The 13,971-nt window shown below is 46.5% G+C and overlaps 1 protein-coding gene across 3 annotated transcripts in view; it reads right to left on the bottom strand.

The window, feature by feature from the left end:
• The window catches only part of PLD1 (phospholipase D1), a 65,176-nt gene that overhangs the window by 18,328 nt on the left and 32,877 nt on the right, over positions 1–13,971 (bottom strand). For 2 of the 3 annotated variants that reach the window (XM_080410544.1, XM_080410545.1), the window contains 9 exons: positions 13,133–13,285; positions 12,247–12,396; positions 10,855–10,938; positions 9,017–9,098; positions 5,828–5,938; positions 4,302–4,508; positions 3,435–3,651; positions 2,371–2,484; positions 168–296 (listed from right to left, as the gene is read on the bottom strand). In XM_080410544.1, the coding sequence (XP_080266670.1) occupies positions 168–296; positions 2,371–2,484; positions 3,435–3,651; positions 4,302–4,508; positions 5,828–5,938; positions 9,017–9,098; positions 10,855–10,938; positions 12,247–12,396; positions 13,133–13,285 (1,247 nt within the window). The remainder of the gene's footprint in view (positions 1–167; positions 297–2,370; positions 2,485–3,434; positions 3,652–4,301; positions 4,509–5,827; positions 5,939–9,016; positions 9,099–10,854; positions 10,939–12,246; positions 12,397–13,132; positions 13,286–13,971) is intronic. The other variant, XM_080410546.1, reaches the window with a different exon arrangement.

Genomic DNA, 13,971 nt, shown 5'->3' on the forward strand with positions numbered 1-13,971 from the left:
TCTAGAACCTCTTAAAGGGGCTTTTGCTGCTTCTTCCTAGCAGTCAAACCAAAATAACCTCCTTACCTCTGGCTCAGAAGCAGGAAAAAAATATAGTTTGAGACTGAAAAGATAGGGAAGAGGGTTTGCGGGGAATGTAATGACTTCCAGGGTGCAAAGGCACTTACCAGCAAAAGGTTTGTCAAGTTGAACCCAGTCTTTAAAGACAAAGTTGCAATAGTCTTTGCCATGCCAGAACCTGGTTTCCCCAAGCAGCTCGCCAACACCCGTCTTCAAGCTGCGGATGGATCCTTTATCTGTCGCAGGCAAACAAGAAAACAAAACCACACACTCGTTTGTGAGTCACGGCTGCCCATCGCGCACCGCTGGCGAGAGACTCGCTGCCGCGGAACAGCGTTGGTGGGACCTGCCAGTCCCGGTCAGCCGAAGCAGATTTCTCCCTAGTCTTCCTGTTGCTTTCAAAGGAGATCTATTAGTATTTTTTCTTACTTATTGTAGTATTTGCTACACAATCAGAACTTGTATATGACAATCTGTTACGGAACAAAAAGCAGATGCTGAATGCTCTCTACATTGGATTTAAAAAAAAAAAAATCACCCTATAGTAATTTCTCTTTCCACAGTCCTATGACATCTAAATAGCCCAGCTGTGACTGCCCTTAGTAGATATATGTACAGGAACAACACATATATCATCTACTTAATATATTTTTCAATACTGTTGAACTAATTCAACTTCTCTGCTAGAGGGTTTATTATTTTGCCTCTACAGCAGGGTGTATCTCCTCTAACAGAAGCTAGTCTTTATTAATGAGAACGAGATGATTAAAAAGCTCATGTTCCCTTATTCAGTAGTGTGGGGGTTGGTTTGTTTTACTGTTTTTCCAAATTACAATGTCATCTTTTGATACAAATTTACCTGTTGAACAAATGGATCCCAAATTCCAAATTGATGATGATTAAAAATGGGCGGAAGTATTGTAGACAGAGATACTCCTTCCTGACAGGATCCCTTTTCCAGAGCACAGATTTTGGCACAGAGTGAACCCTTTTGTCCTGCGCTCTTAAAAGAGCCAAAGCCACCGGCCTAGACCATGAACACTTAGCTAGCATTATTTCTTGACACTGAGAACCGCCTTCATCTGCCGCACCATCTGCTAGTGCAGTAACTGTGCAGCAGCATGCCAACAGCAGTCTTCTCTTAACCCGACCACATCACCAGGTAACCATGAAAAACCCTTAGCACAAAAAAAAGAAAAAAGCCCCTTTCAACAGTCAAAGCAGCACACAGCAGCAGTGCAACACGGCCAGCTCACCCAAAGCAAGCCCTACCAGCACCGCTGTAACCCCACCGAGCCAAGCTGAGCCAAGCCATGCCGAAGCTCCATGCAGCAGGCGTGCAGCATCGCTGCCTGGGGGTGCCTGGGTTGCTAGTGAGAGTCCGGGTGGAGCTGAGGAATCGCTGGCTCGGCATGCTCAAATGGGAATGGGTGGGACACGACGTCTGGCCAAAACACACTTCATGTAGCGAGCTTCAATGAGTGTACACCAACTGCTGAATGAGCATGAGGTGACCACAGGGGGGATTGCACTTCATTTCCATTAAACAAATGCATCTCTTCCTTGTTACCTCCACTATTTTGTTTTATAATTGTCAATCAATGCCTTAGAGGAAGATGTTAGCAAGAGGAAGATGTTGAAGAACACCTCACTCCATACCAGAACTCAAAGGCATCTCAATGAGGTACCACACTGAAACAGGCCCCTTCAACATCAGTCCAGAGATCAGAACAGCTTAGTGCTCACAACCACCGAGCTCCTTTCCCAATTGAGTATGCTTTCATTGATTTTAATACAGGGCAAAGGTGGGGGGCCCAGGTCTCCACTCAAACACAGGTCTGGCAGCAGCCACTTTGCTGTTTCCTCTCTCTGTTTGCATCTCTTCCTGTACCAGGCTTACTTTAAAATATCCAAGGCAGAAGTTCCAAGCCCCACTAACAAGCCGTTCCTTGGCAGGATGAGAGCTGCTGAAATCATCATATCCCAGAATCAGAGCTATTTCCTCAATTGTTCCCTGCTGTCGTTATTGCAATTCTTTTTTTTCTTTGAATTTTGTTGCTGTGGGTTTTTTTAATTTTGTTGGGGTTTTGGTGTGGGGTTTTTTATTTTATTTATGCTGCAGTTTTTGTAGCTTCTGGAGAAGGCTCTTTTCTGCCAGGATGTCCTCAGAGGGGTGCTAAGGATGCTGGGAGAACAAGCAACAGCAAAGGCTGATCCCAGTACCCAACCTAACTCTCACCATAGTTATAATGCAAAAACATCAGCAGCTAAAGCCTGAAGGGGTCCGCACCTCTGCCTTTCCCCACTTACCCTCCTGAGGCTCAGCAAGCCCCTGCTTGGATTCACTGTGGTGATGAAACATTTTCAGATGGGGCTTTAAACTCTGGATTATATTCGGTTGGCTCCTAGTGGGGTTACAGTAACCTGCAGAAAGTCAAGATGCTCTATTCATGGCAAAAAAACGTGTCCACTACTTCTATGCTGGTGCCTGATGCTGTCTGAAGACACCTTGCACAACAGAGGCTCAAACGAGATCTCAGTTTGCTGAAACTACAAGTGGCCAACAGGCAAAGGACCAAACTCAAGGCCCAACTGATTTTAAACCGAACAGATGAAGTCGCAAAGCCATGGCTATGTCCTGAGCTGACTGCAAATGATGCTCCAGCAAGGCTTCCTCCGGCGAGAGGCAGGAGTAAGATCCGCAGGGCGCAATGGAAACTCAGATAAGTGCCCACCGTGAGCAACATGCAGCTTCAGGAGCTGAGGACTTCAGAGACAGATCTCAGGAAGGACTCCGTGCTAGAACAAACGTTAAGCTGACCCTTGTAATTTTAGCTTTGAAGCTATTTTTAATGTGGGGAATGAAAAGCTACATACAAATATTCAACTCTTGAATAGTCTCTCCTCTCTAGTAAGTGGGTAAATGAGGAATACTTCCATTTAAGTGAACTGATGTAAACCTAGGTAACACTGGCCTATGAGAGGGGATAATCACCTTCAGAAACTGTTTGGCTTGTTATAATCACTACAAGGTGAGAACAAATGTTTCAGTTCTCCCTTGCAGGAACAAAAATTTCCCAACAATATAAACATTAGATCTCATGTACACTCTACCATGTCACCTGATGGCTCACAGCAATCTCTAATTAAACTAAATGCAAATCCACTTAAAAATTGTCTTGTATATTTTGCAGCAACACAAATTTACACATTGACTACACGTAGCTGTTATTCTGGTAGTTAAGAAATTCATCGACTTTCCTTCCTCACAAAGAACACATTACTCCAGAAATTATGTGAATCTGCAGGTACACCCACCCACCCACCTCCACATACACTTTGTACATGTTGTTTAGTTGAACAGCGTTACTTACTTGATTCACTGTCGATGCTGCTGATGCTGTCAGCATGGTGCATGCCATGTTTATGGAGATGCTTGTAAATACTGAACCTTGAAAACTTCTTAGGTTTTCCCACTCCTTTCATTTTTGATATGTCTGGGACATCATCTGCATTTCTCTGGAACAAGTGGCTTTCTGGGGACAGAGCTTGAGACTGCAGAGGGACATGCTCATATGACTCTGCTGCAGGCTGAAAAGACACAAGACACTGCTGCAGGTGATGTAAGGACAGGTTCCCCTTCAATTACAGATTGTCATGCATATCAAAGCTCAGAAACAAGCACGAGTCGAGTTTTGCTCTGTGACAAAGGGAACTAGGAATGCCTTTGAGGGAGAGAGTCTGCACTGAGATGGCACTCGACAAGAAAACCCGGTAATACCAGCAGAATTTGATTCCATAATTTTACCCTGGGCTCTTACTCCCCTTGAAAAACCTAGACCTCTCTAAATTTTTAAGAGGGGTGTGGTTGCATACAGACCCACGTTAGCAGAAAGCTTGGCAAGCAAGGCACCTGCTGAGGGCCCGAGTACCCAAAAGTTTGGAGCACTCTGCCACTGCTTACTGTGCATTTCTAGCTAAGTTTTACTGAGAACGCAGCCTCCACATTGTGACTCCTGCTCCAAGCTCCAGGGAAAACCCAGCTGTCTCCGTGCCCTGGCAAGGGCTGGCCAGCATCTAGCCCTGAAGAGTCGTTCAGTACTCAGATACTTCCCATTACTCTCTAAACCTCCTAAACCCAACGCTACGTATGCTTCGAAGCAGGCACAGCTTGTTCAGCCCCACCACAAAGCTTCCATGCAGACGTGACCATGGCCACCAGCTGGAGCAAGCCCACTTACTGCCAGGTTGGTCATTGACACCGACTTCACCGCTGCCACACGTTTCACGCTGCCCACATCGGTCAGGCGGTGCTCGTCGTCATCCCACCTGCCGTACGCCAAGTCAATGCCGCCCACAAATGCCACGGACTGGTCAACAATGACGAGCTTCTCGTGGTGGGCCCAGAGGTACACGGAGGAGGACACGTGGTCTGGGTGTCTCATCACCTAGGGAGAAAACCAGCGCTCAAGCTCAGTGTCATCACCCAATTTACATCCCTCCAGCCAGAGGGCTGCCCAGCTTTTTTGGCTGCTCAGGATGATGGGGAAACACTGGAGTTTTTGAAAGATGCATCCACACAGACTGCAGTAAACGCTGAAGCTCCATGACTCCGTGCTAGTTGGGCTCAGCCTTACTGGAGGCAGGTGCTTCCCCGCAACGCGGGCATTCCCCGGCAGCAGTGGTTACTGGTGTTGGGATAGGTCACACTTACTTACACTTTGGTAGAGGACCATACTCAAGGAAGCTGTTTCAACAAATAAAATCACGCTTTCAGTAGAGCTATAATAGCTGAGCTTTCAAACACAGAGCTTGCTCTGTAACAAAACAACATATTGGTGATCTGACTCACTTCTTTCGTTGCCACTACAGAAGTGAAATGAGGAGTTGGCTGGCTTTTCCCTATTTCAAATCGGCAAGATGTTTAGCATTTGTTTATGAGATTCTTTTTAACGTGTTTACGGCAAAGTAATTTCTATATCTAAGCATACAGTACATAGTTTTTTTATTTTTTATGTTAGAGTAGAGCCATTAGACCAGCTTCCTGGGGAAAAAGCTACAGGGTTTCACCTGTTTTGGGCTGCTCCCAAAACCTGCTACACAGCTAGCAGATATCTTCCAGATACATCTTCCAGTCTTGCCATGAAGATGATGGTGAGTAGATGCTTCTCTTCACTGTGACAACTGACGATAAATCTATTGTTCTAGCAGTTTGTTAGTCACCCTCATGCATAACATATATCTTATTGCTCATTAAAATGTGTATATCTCTAATTTCAAGAGACTGGATCTAGCTTTATCTACTGGTTTGTCTGCCACAACTCATTTTCTTCTCAGTGGCACAGCAGGAGCTTAACAGCACAGGACAGTGCAATGCTCTTTATTTATGATGGGAACATAAACATTCAGCGCTGACTCTGGCCCTCTGTGTTTGAACAGAAGTGCAGAAATGAGACAACATTCTCAAATGGTAATTTTCCATTTGATGTAACCCCATTAACTTGTCATACCAAACACGTTTCTTGTGAATTAGATGAATAGTTGCTTTGGCAAGTCTGAACTAAGCAATTTTAAGTTCAGTTATAACCTAATGAAGTTGCCAGATGTAGTAATCACTGTATGGGTACGCCCTCACACGCTATTCCCACCACAGTGGTGGGAAACACTTTTCTTCCAGTTCATAGCCAAATACACCGAGGGTCCGCACCAGCTATCAAGAACAAATGAATGTAAGCATCCTTCATACAACTGCGCGATGAGCAATTACCTTTATGTTGGGGTGGAGGCGCATGAGTGTCCGCTTGCTGTATTCACTGTTGATCCCTAGGGCAAGCTCCACCTCTTTGTATAGCATAACAAAAATTCTCACTCCTTGTTGCTGTCAGAAATAAAAAGAAACACATGCTATGCAGGTATGCCAATGGATACAGCCCATTTCCAAAGCAAGGAAAAGCTAAGAGGTGGTAAGCATGTTGAACTTGCAGGCAGAAACGCAGGCTGAGGTTACTTGTTCTTCATTCCAGATCCCCCATGGTAACCCCACAGCGTGCAAGGACCCGCACTGCCCAGGAAAGCTCTCCAGCTTCCAGAGGAGGGCTCGGTACCTGGGTGTGTGCAAAGAGCTGAGCTACACCAGAGCCCACCAACAGGTCAGCCCCTTCTAAACATCCCGTGGGGGAAGATTTTTGCAAACCTTATTCAGTCCGCATACAATCCTGTTGCACACATCCTCTGGAGTTCAGTTTTCTGCTCCTTCAGTTGGCCCTGATGTTTGCCTGCAGTTAAAAGCCTCTGCAGGACAACGATGCCAGTGTGGTCATATGGACATCCCTCTCCTAAAGCGGACACAACCAACCTAACACCAGCAAACACCTTCTTTCTGCTGGTAGAGCTAAACAAGCTCCTGGAATCCAATAAGCAGCACTCAAAGGATGGTGCTTTGTGACCAGAATGGTACCCACAGGAAGGTTTCTGAGGACGCTTGTTAAAGCACTTTCAAAACTGCTAAGTACTTCCCAAACCTCGGCAGCTGCTGGTCACACACTGGGACATCTTCAGTTGCTGTAAATCAGCACAGTTCAAAATGCTGCAGTGGAACCTGCCAGCTTAAAATTGGGACTTCAACTTCCCACAGCCTTTTACGTTCCTATTCCCATAAAAGTGCTACTGGGAGCTCAGGCAGTCTCCAAACTGGGGGCGATATTCTGCTCTCCCCTGCACCCAGACAAGCCCAAGGCAGCACTGCACATACATAAAGGACAGCCTCACCCCTAAACCGGGGCACCAGCTTGCTGACCGCCCTGTCGAGCCAAAGGAACGCTGCAAGTGGAAGAGCCCGCAAGTATTTCCAGGAACTAAGCTTAAAACACTCCCTGCTCTTACAAGGTATTTATAGCCACAGGAAAATCCATGTCAACGTGACAAAGCCAAATTCTTCCAGCTGGTGGGCCTGCCCTGTGGCCATGTTTCATTTGCCAGAAAACAAGACTACTTCCAAATCAGCAACAGACACAAAAAAACTTCACTTTTTTTCTAGGCATACAGAGGAGTGAGGACTGTGATGACAACAGGTTTGAAAGGGAGGGAGTCAAAGACTATTTCAGCCTCTCTGCCTGGACTCCTGCCCTTCCACCACATCGGCAGCTGAAGCGACTTCCTCAGCCATGCTCCAGTTTGTGACTCACCACTCACATGGGGCAGATTACCATTTCCAGCACCGGTGTTATCACGGGTTGGGTGAACAGAAACGCAGCCCACGTTCTTAAACTCCTCACACACGGCTTCTCCTCTGCCTTGCCTGGCTCCACGAAACATGTTCTCTATAGGCTGGAGCCAGACGTCTTACTGGAAAGCAGAGTACAACCAGCAACAAAATAAACTGTTTTCTGAGATAAAAACGCTACGCTTAAAGAAAAGACAAACAGGGCTAATAATAGCAGTTTCTTGCCCATACCACAAAGGGCTGCACAAGAAAGGACAGCGTGCAACAGCGCAGAGCTTTGCACGGGAACCCAGACCGGGAGCGCCAGGAAAGGCACCAGGTCAACGGCGGGTCTGAGCTTTTCTGTTCCACAGGGACAGCAGGGAAGGAGAAATGAAAACAGAGGGAAAAAGCAGCCTTATCAAGTTCATACCAGCATCTGCTTACTGAACACGAGCATTTATTAGCTCAGATAACGTGGCAATGCAGAGAGAAGTCCAAGTCTCTGAGTCATGTTTATCACCTCCCTGTAAACAAGCTGAACACCACAGTCCAGCTCTGGGGAATGTATGCTGCTTCTGTTTGTGCACAGGTGGTTTTTCCCCCCGCCACGTTCTGCTGAAGCTCTTTCCCCACATCCCTTCTCCATATCAACACAGCAGGACCCCCATGACCAGGGTCTCAACCTGAGGAGGAACAGGCTGGGAGGACGCAGCTGATCTGCCATGTCTTAGTGGCCACAAGAGCCATGAGAATACAGAAAGGGGTGGGCATGAACAGAGAAAACCAGGAGACATACAGGTAGTAAGAGCCAGCTACCAAAAAATAAAGCCTTTTCTAATCATAAGTTAGCCTTGGAAATACAAATAATAAGAAGAAAACACAAAAACCTTTCAAGGCTTTGGCCTTTCTTATATGCCCAACTAAAGTTTATTATTTCACAGCAGCAGCTGTGCAAGAGCTGTGGCATGAAGAGCTTTGGCACGAAGGCAGCATGGCCTGGCAGGATGAAGGCAAAAGAGGCTCCACCAGGGAGCTGGAAGACACTAGGATGATGTTTGATGCCTGCTGGCACTTCTTTACTACAGCAAGGAATGACGGGTGAACAGCAAGATCATCAGTTCCTTTGTGATTAGTTGTAGCAAGGACCTATGCAACGTATTAAGTAAGGAAAACTCAATGAGAAGGCTATTGTGAGATTGCACGAACCTCTGGGTGATACCAAGTGACTGTTTGTTAATGACATCCTGATTTTCCTGGCAGACTGATGGTATCTTTCACTGCTTCAGCTCCAAAAGCTGCAGCATAGACAGACAATACGCGGTGGTAACAGACAGGATCTGCACAACACGGTAACGTACAAACCACCTGCCAAGAGCCACCACAAAGCGCTTACTCTTTCCCGTACCTCTAAATCACATATGCCACCAGGAAAGCACTGGACAGCAACAGGTCTTGGACCCCACCAGGAGTTGGGGTAGCTGTAATGCAAGGCTGAAGTGACCCAAACCTGAAGACTTGAGGGGACAATCAGAGGAGCTACCCCTTCTGCCTCTGAGCTCTTCCAAACCCAACGGGGGAGCAAATCAAAACACGTGGTTTTCTGAAGGCCCTCTGGAACGAGGCTCGGCCACCTTTAACTCTCATCCCTACCAAAACAAGTGGTGCAAATGCTCCGGTCCTAACATGACCCTGTAAGTGGGTGGGCGCATGGGGTTTCCCGCGGGGTGAAGGCTGCAGCTGGAGCTCACTTACTGCTTTCCGCTTGAGGATGCAGTCCAGCCGCCAGCGATTTCCTTCCACAACGGGTCGTTTCATGAAGATTTCTGGGCTCAGCCTAAGAAAATAAAGAGGCAGAAAAAACACAGCATATGTAGTCTGCAAACAAAGCGTTGGCCTGAATAATCAACTTGGGAAGCAAAGAAATCAGTTTATATAAAATGGATGTGAAGGTTCACGTCCCAGTGATGCATCCTCCGATGTCATGCTCTTTGGTTTTTAATAACAGAGCGTTACAGAGGGCAGGGGATGTGTCCAGTACATTCATCTTAGTATTCAACAGCCCATGAGACTAAGTTTAATAGTGATGTATAAATGAGGAAACTTGGACTCTATCTATGAAAGAAAGATGCAACAAAAGAAAACCCCAAGGTAGGTTTGAAAGAAATATGTATACATAAAATATAAATAAGAGTAGGACTTCAGTTCTCCTGGTACTTAGGCTGTCTGAATAGCATAGATTTGTACTGGATTTTCCTTGCTGCCTAAAGACAAAGCAATATGATCTCTCAACAGGACATTTTATTGATTCGTAGCTTTAAGGATTAGAAGGAATAATTAAACAATCTCATCTACCTCTCCCAAAGCAAGGTGACAGAATTTCATTCCTTTACTTTTGTACCAAGCATGGAAACACGTGCTTGGATAAAGCATATTGCTACATCCTAAAAACATGCTTCTGACAACAGCATTTTTATCTGAAATGCCAAGTTTCAGATAAGTTTTGGAATTCCAAGATACATTAACAATTGTCTGAATAAATCATTAAGTAAGAAATAACAGGTCTGCATTGCTCTTGCATTGCTACCTGCTGTTGCACATGGGGATCCAGGAGCCCTGGGGTTATCTGTGCTTATGTTAGGAAACCAGTTTTACCCCAGTAAATGCTAATATCATATTTCATTTTCTCATAATAATTGGCACTTAAGAACTAATCCTCCCCGTTCCTACAGGCAGGGGATTAGCAGCAAAAGGTTCATTTTAGCGATGGAGAAACGGAAGCACAGAGATGTGCCCAAGGTTAAAGGGGACATCTGAGCCATGCCTTGGGAGCCTGCCCGACCATCCCACCCCAAGGTCCAGGCTCAGCCAGACTGAACTCCACAAAGGCAGGGCATAGGCAGCTGCAACCGGCATCTTGCCAAGAAACCCTGCCCCCAGTCTGTGAGAGCACCCTTTTTCTGCCTCAAACAGGAACCAGTGCACTGCATAAATGTATTGAATTACTGGTTATGAAGTGACAGAGCCAGGTCCTTCGGCAGCCTCATAGCTCAGAGGGGGCAACAAAAACTCCCCCCCCCCCGCCATTGTATGGCCTAAGTAAGAGCAGAGCAAAATCACACACACCCCCAGCAAGATGCTCTTATTGCTGGCATGAGGCTTCCCAAGACAGTAAGGAGCAGCTGAAAGCAGGATCCCGTGCAGGATCCCATGGGAAAAGCACTGTTGGAGGCATCTGAGCATCCACGATCCCTTATACACTGAAAGCCACCCGTGCCCCTCCGGTCTGCAGGGATTTACGCTCCTGATGAGCGCCTCAGGCTGTAACATTTGCAATTCAGGTGGTGCCTTCAAGCAATTTCAGGCCTTTCCATGGAAGGAGACAACCAAACTGCTGATTCCAAGCATGCGCTTTTGCTGCCAGCCCTCCTGAAAAGGCCTTTGAGTACAGCACAAGGAGGTGTTTGGGTGTGCTGCCAAACCATCTGGCCACACGGCTAGCTGCCATACTGTAGGGCCTCCCAACACTGCCGCATTGTCGGGAAGCTTCCAAGAGACACGGCTGGTCAACATCCAAACATGTAAGTACGAACCACCAATCTGTGATGAAAATTTCTTCCTTCGCAGCTTCCATGGCATTCGCGACATCTTCAAAGTACCACTTAGCATTCACATACCTGTAAAAGCAAACACAGCGCATGGGCTCAGGCTTCCTCCCCCTTCGTCAACAAAGTCTGGTGGGGCTCTGTGCTAATGCCATCTAGGTTCTCTTCTCAAAAGCAAACACAAACCCAGTTTCAAGAATTAGGACAACATGCAGGGAGAATTCCATGCTGCTATTAGTAGCTTAATGAAACAGCACAATAAGAGATTATTAAGTGCTACTCTGTACTTCTGCCAAGCGCACACAGTATTCTCGGGTTTTGCTTGGCGAGCGAGCTAGGTTTGGCTCTCAGGAAAGGATGGTGGAGTGGGGTTTGCTTTGATTTATGGAAACTATTTGGGCAGCAGTTGCTTCAAGGCAGAAGCTGCAGTGAGAACACTGAGAGGGTTTGCTTCCCGCTACAACTGATTTTTTGAGATGCTTCTGGGAATGGCTTAGTGCAACCAGGTTACACTACAGATAGAATGATTTCTCATGGGACTGCTGTGTACGTAAAGCCCAGTCATTCTTAGACTATACCCAAATTCGCACTGGCTGATTCTCTTTCATCGTAAAGCCAATCTGCCAGGCCTGAATCTGATGCTACTTTTCAACCCAATGAGTGCCCTTTGCACCCAAACACATCCGTGATGCCTGGAAGAGCGATGCTGCGCTACAGAATGAGAATCAGCCTTGCAAATGTAGTGAGCAGGACATATCTTGCATTTCAGAGCATGAAGGACATGATCAGACCATCAGTTGCAGGCTGCCAGCAGGGCAGGCTGCAGCAGAGCTGCTTTGGGAGGGAGCTATGAAGACGGGAGTAGCCGAAGAGGTGGACATTTTCAATAGCACATATGTTACCCTGAGTTTATAACCCAGAGCACAAAGACCTGAACCCATAGGAAATAGCATTTCCAGAATCAGAAACTGGGATAAAATTGAAGCCAAGAACATCTTAATGGAAGAGCAGTTCTGGTTTTAACTCATAACAAGCCTGCCAATTATATGTGCATCAAGATACCATTTTTATCCTTCCAATAATAAATACCCAACCTGCTCAAATTAAAATGAAACTCAATGTTGCAAAATGCTATTTTAGCTGTGATGCAAAGCCGTAACAGGATCAAAGCACTCCTGTCACCAGTACTGCTATTCCATTCCTGGTGAAGAAAGCCTCGTTCTTTGCAACTTCTTTTATTACAGACAGCCTCTGCAGCTGCCAAACGCTACCAGGTCTACCCGTCAGAGCCGGCGTAGCACAGCCAGGCGTGTGCCACTGCTGCTGCAGGTAACGGCACCCAAGGTACAGGGTCAGTCGCAGCCTCGCCATGGTCCTCACCACTTGGCCAGCGTGTTCTCCTGCACGGCTGCATAAGACCCAAAGCGGTGCTCCGTGAGGAAGTCCTTGCCGTGTTTCCGAATGAACTGGTCTATGCCTTGCCTCCACCACTGGGCATGTCGGTAGCTGTTACACTTCAGAATCAGCGACCTGTAAAACAGATGATGCGTGGGGCAGGATGCTGGAGCCACTTACGTTTAAATGGGCTGTTCCATGCTCTCTGTATATGTTGATAAATGCACCTATATAAGTCATATTTTGCCTAAGCAAAAAGTAAGGACTTTGCTTTGTTGTTTTGCTTGCAAAAGAATACATCAGCACTGAGCTGCTCCAAACGACTACCACAGTGTTGCGCTGCCAAGCATAAAATAAAATACCCCACACTTAAATTAACAGCATTGGCTTAACTCAGGGGGTGTAGCTAATGCTGTATTTTTTTAAAAAGTGACAAACTTATACTGTGTGCCACTATAAAAATATTAAATATCTCTTTATCCCATCTAGCATGCCTTTTGGGTAATACTCCAGCTGGGGTGGAGAAGAACAAGTCCCTGCTTGCAGCACAAAAGGCACAGAACACCTAGAAAATTACCGTAGACAACTGCTGCAAAACCAGACCGTGCAACTCAGCATGCACCCCGCACCCCCAGGCCCCAGCAATAACCGCAAGGGTGGACAGAGAGCAGCTGAGGCTCCAAATGCCTCATTAAGACATCGGAAACGATCAGCATTAGAGGCCAAATCCCCAGCAGGTATCGACACACCAGCAGCTGAGCCCTGCGGGAGGCTGAGCCACACCACCTCAGCCCAGCGAGGGGCATCGTGTTGTCCTTAAAAAAAGCAAAAGCAAACTGAGAAGGGTCTAAATCAAGTCTGTATTGCTTACCTGGAGAGATTGTCAATCTGCAACCCGTATTTAGTTTCTGTTTCCTTCTGGCCTATCTTAATGTTGAACTCCTTATCGACCAGCAGGACAAAGGCAATGGCCCCCGAGTCAGGCTTCATGTACAGCAGGCAGGAGTCCTTCACCACCAGCCACCTGTCGGGCACAGCGACCACGGCACTGGCACCTCACCCATGCCCGTCTTCAAAACACCAGCCACCACAAAAGTCAATAAAATGGAAAAGAGTTTCCTTCAAAACAAGTGCAAATCCTCACCAGGGAAAGGAAAGCATTCAACCAAATGGTAAAATTTATTTTCAGTGGCTAGTCCAGGGTACGGTTTTCTTGAGCAGGAAAAGTACCTATTTTATGAACTTGGATAATGAGTTTGAATTCAATACAAGACTTTTAGAGTTACTTGCACGACCTTTTCACAGAAGCCTTTGAAAACATAGGTTTCCTTGTGTAACAAAATCAACGAGAACCTCCCTGCTCACAAACCTCCCAGCTGGGTGCCCCAGCACCAGGCAAGGTGCAAGAAGCATTCCTCCACCCCAGGTTTTTATTCAGCTTGTTTGCTATACGGGAGTCACTTGACATTTCTAACATAAATTATGATGCTAGGATCCCTTTCACTCCTATCAAAATAGATGAACAAGGCATTTCGGAAAGATTTTATTGCCAAGCAACCGGCACCCTGTTAGAAACACACGATGAGAGATGACCGGCAGGTTTTACAAAAATACCATAGCCTGAAGGCAACTCTAGGAAAAAACCCACATTTTTTACTGTGAATGGCATTTCTAATTTTTTCTCCCCCTGCGGCGTAGCTGGGGTAACCA

This window comes from Falco punctatus, assembly GCF_963210335.1.
Source record: "Falco punctatus genome assembly, chromosome: 13".
NCBI lineage: Eukaryota > Metazoa > Chordata > Aves > Falconiformes > Falconidae > Falco > Falco punctatus.